The 7,191-nt window shown below is 39.6% G+C and overlaps 1 protein-coding gene across 1 annotated transcript in view; it reads right to left on the minus strand.

Annotated features, from left to right (window-relative positions):
• Positions 1 to 2,550, minus strand: part of LOC101311395 — an 11,148-nt gene extending 8,598 nt beyond the window's left edge. The window contains exons 1-6 of the mRNA XM_004303454.1: positions 2,421 to 2,550; positions 1,824 to 1,875; positions 1,627 to 1,703; positions 1,404 to 1,537; positions 1,108 to 1,204; positions 585 to 642 (exon numbers count right to left, since the gene is read on the minus strand). Of these exons, the coding sequence (XP_004303502.1) occupies positions 585 to 642; positions 1,108 to 1,204; positions 1,404 to 1,537; positions 1,627 to 1,703; positions 1,824 to 1,875; positions 2,421 to 2,473 (471 nt within the window). The 5' untranslated portion in view covers positions 2,474 to 2,550. The remainder of the gene's footprint in view (positions 1 to 584; positions 643 to 1,107; positions 1,205 to 1,403; positions 1,538 to 1,626; positions 1,704 to 1,823; positions 1,876 to 2,420) is intronic.
• Positions 2,551 to 7,191: the final 4,641 nt, after the last annotated feature.

Consider the following 7,191-nt stretch of genomic DNA (forward strand, 5'->3'; position numbering starts at 1 on the left):
TTAAAGTGCGGACGTCCGTCCGTTCTCTACCCTCCGGCCCCGGCGACGGTGGATGGAGAACGGACAGACGTCCGCACTCTAAGCCGCTCTACATCCTTTCTGTATATATATATATATATACAGGCCCGTTCTGGTGCGGACGTCCGCACTTTAAGCCGAGTGCGGACGTCCGCTTTGGAACGTTTATGTGTGTGTGTGTGTGTGTGTGTGTGTATATGTTCAAGCCTGCGTGATGGAAAAACAAAAACATGGATCCAAGCCCTCCAACAGATGACTGGCAATATAGGCATCAATACAAAGACAATAAGAAATGATAACATGATTGAACCAAGCTTAGATAGACCTGTCCTTAACCACTAGGAGAACAAAAGCATGATAATGTGGAATAGATAAAATCACCAAAAAGTTAAAAATCTTGGGTCTAACAGGCTCGACCCAGTACGGTTCTGAAGCCAAATAATTTACAAAAAAAAAATTAAAAAAAAAGTTTTACTTCTTCAATAATGGGAAGATAAGATTAACACTGAAATTTAGAGAGCAGTTTATAACATATACATCAAATTAAAATGAAAAACTTCACTTACCCCATGAACCTTTAAAAGAAGGCAAAGGGTGTCCTTGTTTAATTTATTGCTCACTGCTCTGAAACAGAACAAAAACAAACAAAAAAAGAAAAAGAAGTTCACAAGGAATGACAAAGAACCTCAGCATTAATTCAGAGAATGAGAGATAAAAATGTTGCCTTGTAAACATACACAGAGGGCCCTTCTTAAGAGGATCCATTTCGGACGACTCACGAGTGTGCTGATTGTTTACATGTATAATTCTTAAAAGAAGCTATTGAACTTGAACAGTTAGGATCACCGGACAACATCGGAGGATATCCCCAACACTGATTCATTTTGGTTATCATTAAAAGGTATTCCCTCTTAAGCTTGAACAGTTAGGATCACCGGACAACATCGGAGGATATCCCCAACACTGATTCATTTTGGTTATCATTAAAAGGGTATTCCCCTCTTAAGGAAGGTCCTCTCCACACACACACAAACATNTTGAGAGGAGAGAGAGAGAGAGAGAGAGAGAGAGAGAGAGAGAGAGTGAGACCTCAAGAAGGATACATAATATAGCGCTAGGTCTCCTCCTTCAAATTCAAACTTATGTCCAATAATGCTATTGATATAGTCATTGCTCAAACAATAATCTGCAGCAGAAAAACCATCAACACAAAAGTTCAGGGCTTAAGAATGCCTTGAAATGACATTTGATGAAATACAAAAGGAAAGGAACTCACAAATACTATATTTTTTTTCATGTGCAATAACAACTGGTGTTTTAACATGAGTTGGTTGTCTGTAGCAATCAAGGAGTAATTGTAAAATAAATGAAATTTAGGTTCTTACATATTGAATGTTCACTATTCATGTTTTGAATCATTATACTCAGATACTGGAGCAATGGTGCCTCAATTCTTGAATTTTTACTGATCTTCAAGACCCGAACAAATTCTGATAAAACTTGGTATTCCATAAAACATCTGCATAAATAGTACATAAAACAATTAGAATACAAACAGGAAATTGAAAAGCGTACCCATAGAGAAGCTTTACCATGAACAGTTCATACTCGAAAATCAGAGGATCTTGTCTATCGCCATAGGTAACTAGCTCCACTATGGACTGTAGTAAATCTATGACTAATTCCTGGTAGAGTGGGAGTAAAGCGGAAACAGAAAGAGAAAGATGATATCAGTTAAAGGGAAAAAATAAAAAATAAGTGGACAGTTTATATTAATAAAATTATAGAAAAGTCAATCAAGTTACCCTGTTATGCATATCCACAACTTTGATCTGCTGCAGTTCATTGATTATGTGTCTGCATCCACAAGATGATCCCAACAAGTATTAAAAACACTAACAAAACTGACAATCCTGACAGTCAAACGATATTGTGTGTGCGTCTCTGGCCTAAAGCTTTTGTCCACACTATTTCCAATTTTTTTTTTTAAATTTATACGCATCTACTATCCTCCTAGCAGAAAAACTTCATCCTACAGCTACAATGCATTCTCGGAATACAATGTAGCAACTTCATCCTAAAGGACCTAAAGTCCTAAACCCGTACATTTCAACATATCGGGTTTCCGAGCAGATTTGCCGATAAATCCACCCACTACCACACTCAAACGTATAATTCTTGCATCAGTCCTGTTACTCCTGTACTTCCATTACCCTAACCAAACCTCATTTCCTAAACACCAAGCGGATTCAAAACCCTAATTACCAAAATTACGCAAAAAGCCTCCCGCTTCTGCTCAATTCAGACAAAATTAGACCATCACAGTGTCACCCACTTCTCCTTATGAAGTCCTAGACGCAAATTACGAATGCCGAATCGAAAACTTGGGCAGAAAAACTTACTTGAAGTACTGGAGAGAGAAGCGATCGATGGATCGCCAGAGAGAGCGCCACATGGCGACGGCGAGACTGATCGGTGATCGGAATCGGAGGGATCTATCAAACCTGTCTAGTCTAGCTGGGCATAGGATTTTGGGGGTTGAGGACGAAAGTGTATTTTGGGTACGTGGTTTTGTTTGTTTTGCGTTGGTCTTGGAATTTGATGGTTTGGTGGAATTGCTTGCAGGTTTGCTTTCCTTTTCTTTCTTCTCTCTGGTTTGGTTGGTTTTGCCAACCAACTGTCAACGGTTCATTCCCTCGGGAATTTCAGCTTTACGCTTTCCGTGTTCTCGACGAAACGCACCGAATCGTACACGTTGCATGGACCAAGGCTTAAGGGCCATCTCTGGGCTCACTGAAGGATACTGTACACAATTTACTGGCCCAGAGAGGCAGCGACCATGAAACGAAATGATGCACATTTGTATCGAAGTAAATATTTAGGCCCTTCCAGAAAACAATAGTAAATATTTTTAGGCAGGGTGATAGTCGCTTGTAATAACCAAATTAATAGAACCAAATCTGATTTATTTTTTCAGATTAATTTTCTTAGAAGAAAGAAGAAGAAGAAGAAGAAGAAGAAGGAGGTTATAAGTATGTCTTTAAGTGAAAGTTACAGGTAGCGCTTGTGCGCTTTTGTTTTCTGGCTTTCAACTTCGGTTAATTTGGTTTGTCTTTTTGACTTTCCCCTACTTATGTCTTGTACTTGACGTTGATGTATCCATCTAATCAATCATCAATGAAAGTTCTTATTCTACAAAAAAAAATAAAACAAAAAAAAAAGATAAATTTTCATTGGTTTGTTGCGTTCTATACTCATGACAGCCGTGTAATAGTAAAATGAGTTCATATGTATCAACTTTCATATGCATTACATACACAAAAGATCATACGTTCCGTTTGGTTATTGCATGCGTGATTTGTAGCTTGTAGCTATAAAGTATTTGATCAAAGTGGGTGTTACTTATAAATACTTTTATAGCTTTTATGTTGTATTGCACGATATTGTCACTTGACTTAATTAGGGTATTGGAAAAAACTAGGTTTAAAATGTTTTCCTAACAAGTGCATACTAGTAATAATAATCCGGGTCAAGGACAACAGGCAACTAATCATCCAACATGCTCTATGGTACAAAAAGCAACAGAAAAATGGTCATAAGCATACAGATCAAAGTTAAACTACAATGGTGAGAAAAATATAATAAGATAAGATGTATAATTATCATACCTTAAAAATTTTGTTCCCGTTCCAATAATGAGTTCCATAAAGACTTGTTTCCTAGGTTTCAAGATCAGTAAAATAGTAACTGTACAAACTTTCAAGTTCTTCTCGTCCCAATCAAGTAAATGTTTTTTTTTTTTATTCTAATAGCACTATCAATCAACCATAATCCTTTTCATTGAAAATTTGTCAATTTCTCCATATGTGATAAAATTTATGTTCCATAAGTGATTGTTTAAAACGACCTAAAAACCATCATTAATGGAAACCCTCAAAGGAGTTCTTAATGAAATCATGACCCTCAAATAAGATAAAAGAACAAAATCAACAAAAACAAATGAAGAGCACAGATCAATTATCATGGAAGTCTTTATACAAGCCCGCAAATGAAGCGCCCTAAATGAAGCAATGATGCAAATTTGATATGGTAGATGCCACATGGTTTTTTTATTGGGGTGAGATGGCAAGTGAGTTCGGTTACGTTAGTAAATTAGGAACACACTCACCCAGTCATCGGGCCAAGATCTACGAGAGTATCTCAGCAAAACCAGACTAATCCCCCACCGCAGGCGTACGAACCTAAAGGTCCCTGAAACATATCGGTCACAAACTAGTAGGAGTTGAGACTGGAATTAACTTTTAACATGAGAATTCCATACTAAACAACTCGACCAAATTTACCGCACCAGATGGTAGATGCCACATGATAATCAAACCGGTAATAATGTTTAGAATTTGAAGCATTTATCTTTGTCTGAACTGCCTTAAAAGCCAATACCAAAAAGGGCCATAAGAAAATTCAAGAGAAGGCAAAGGAGCAGGCCTCCTCATACGGTTAGAAACTCATATAGAGGAGCACCAAGACACAAGGACAATGAAGTGATATAAGCAAAAAGATCTAATGGGCTCAAGCAGCCTTCCGTGGTAAAATAAATTAAACTTCATCTCCAGAGCTCCGACAAACATTATGAGAGCACGAAAAACCTCGGAAAAATCCAAATTACGGAAACTTCTTTTTGGCATGGAATGATTGATGGACTCTGATTAATTAGTAGGGCTGGGCATCCGAAACCGATCCTAAAGGCCCGTCCCGATCCCGTCCCTAAAATTCTCGGGACGGGACGAGACGAGACTTCATTTCGAATATTGAAGGCCTAGCCTGGCCCATCCCGTTTTGAAAAAACGGGTTTGGGATCGGGTCTTGTTAGCTGCATCCCGTTTAGGCCCGGCCCGTCCCGAATTTAAAAAAAAACTATTTCTGTGATTTAATCTACACCGTCGGATTGATCTGTATGGTAAGACTTAAGTCACTTAACCCTAATCTCTCTCTCTCACTATTCTTCTTCTTCTTCTTCTTCTTCTTCTTCTTCTTCTTCTTCTTCTTCTTCTTCTTCTTCTTCTTCTCTCTCTCTCTCTCTCTCTCTCTCTCTCTCTCTCTCTCTCTCTCTCTCCCTCTCTCTCATTCTCTCTCTCATTTTCAGTTTTTCACCATCTCAAAACTCTCTCTCTCAGCACCCAATACTGTTCTCCTTCTCCTTCATCTGCCCTCTCTCTATTTTTCTCTGTCTTCTTCAATCTCTTCTCTACCTCATAACCCCATAACTGATAACCCCATAACCCCAACTTTCTCTACCTCTCCGTCGCTCCTCGATCTCAATCCCCAAAACCCATCAATTTTGATCTTCTGGGTTTCTTTGATTTTTGGTTAAGGTTGAATCTTTGGGGCATCGTTGTTGTTCTCTGGACATCGATTTGCAGTCTATAGGCACCAATCAGTACTCCTCTCTCTCATACAGCTTTGTGCGACTTCTCCTGCCCAGCGCCATCTTCGGCAGTTCGTTTGTGCATCGTTTTCCCTAGTCGACATTTCGTCAAATACCTGGTGTGCAACCATTAATCCAAGTCTATGTGGAACTCGGTAATTATAAATCGTCTCCACTGCCTTAGTGAACATGATTTATTATTCATGGTGTTGTTCATGTGTTGATTTAGTCAAATGGGAAGAATTGATGAAATTGACTATCTGCAATGATAATTGTAACTATCTGATTAATAATCAAGTGTTCTCTGTTATCTGTGTTCTTGTATTCCTATCATGGTATCGATGAGTTTTCCAATCTGTGAAGTTGAGATTGTGAAATGTGGCTTTGTGAAGTTGATTATTCATGTATTTTTGGTTTTTTGCTGTTTTTCTCTTTTTTTGTTCAAAGGTCCGTTTGGGCCCGGTCCCAAACGGGATTCGGGCCTGTCGGGATCACTTCTAAATATCGTTAATCCCGTATCGTCCCGTCCCTATTCAAAATTTCTTGATCGGGATCATCCTAATCCCGGCCCATGCCCAGGCCTATTAATTAGGATTATTTAGTTTTTTTTTAACTAATGACGATAAGCTTTTATTTATTTATGAAAATCATACATAACTAGTGACAGTCATTTACATTAGCGGAAAAGCGATACAGCAAAATAAGATGCACAGACGCATCTAAAATAAAGAACAATAAAGGATAAAAAAAAATAAAGAACAATAAAGGATAAAAAGATGCATAATTGCATCTATGATATATATGAGGTAACCACATGACTAGATGATGTCACAAGACATCGCTGCACGGCATATGTCATGAAATCAGTGTAAATATAATTGTAACCATAACCAGGATTGTAACCGTAACTAGGAAGATATATATACTTTGCTAGTAGAGCGAGATATGACTCCTGAGGGAACAAAAGCCGCCAAGGGTGTCAGAAACTTGGATAGCAATCGAACCCTGAAGAGCAAGAACCATGCAATTGGGCCTCTAAACCACACAAAAATCAGAGCCCAATCCAAACTCCTGGGTCCCAGATGTGAGCCCAACAGTGGGTGGGCCTGAAGAAAACCCAACCCACTATAATCAGGCCCAAAACAGTCCAAGCCCACACTGGTAGGTCCAACTCTTCTCAACGGCACCCGGGTCGGACTTGCCCACCACCTCCACCATCGTCTCAACGGCGCCATTCTCCTTGACCCCAACGTCGACCTCAATCATCTCCCCTTCATTGACATTCGCCACTGAGAGATGCTTTCACCTGATTCATCGACACTACATTGTTTAGGAGTCAAATCCATGACCTGCCGCCGTAGCGACATAGCCGCACCCTAATCCAGAGGGGATAACTGGATCTCGAGATCGAAACCCGATTGTGGAGAGATAGGATCCCAAATCTGAATGGGATCCAGTAGATTCTTCCTCCGCCATCCAACATCAGCGCCACCGACACCCCATGTGTGAAGCCCATCGTCGAACCACTGAGATGAGAGTACCCCAACCGAAAAGCTGGGCGGAAGAGATGCACGAGGTCCAATGGAACCGCCGACAAGAACCACAAACGCCGCCGTCGCGATCCAAGTCATTTAGGCCAACTGAACCTTAAGGTTAGTCGCCACGAGGAGGAGAGAGCGTGAGCTTTCATTTTTTTTTTTTTTTAATCAATTAAGATTATTTAGTTGGTTACAGGTTAATGGGTGAGA

This window comes from Fragaria vesca, linkage group LG6 (assembly GCF_000184155.1).
Source record: "Fragaria vesca subsp. vesca linkage group LG6, FraVesHawaii_1.0, whole genome shotgun sequence".
Lineage (NCBI taxonomy): Eukaryota > Viridiplantae > Streptophyta > Magnoliopsida > Rosales > Rosaceae > Fragaria > Fragaria vesca.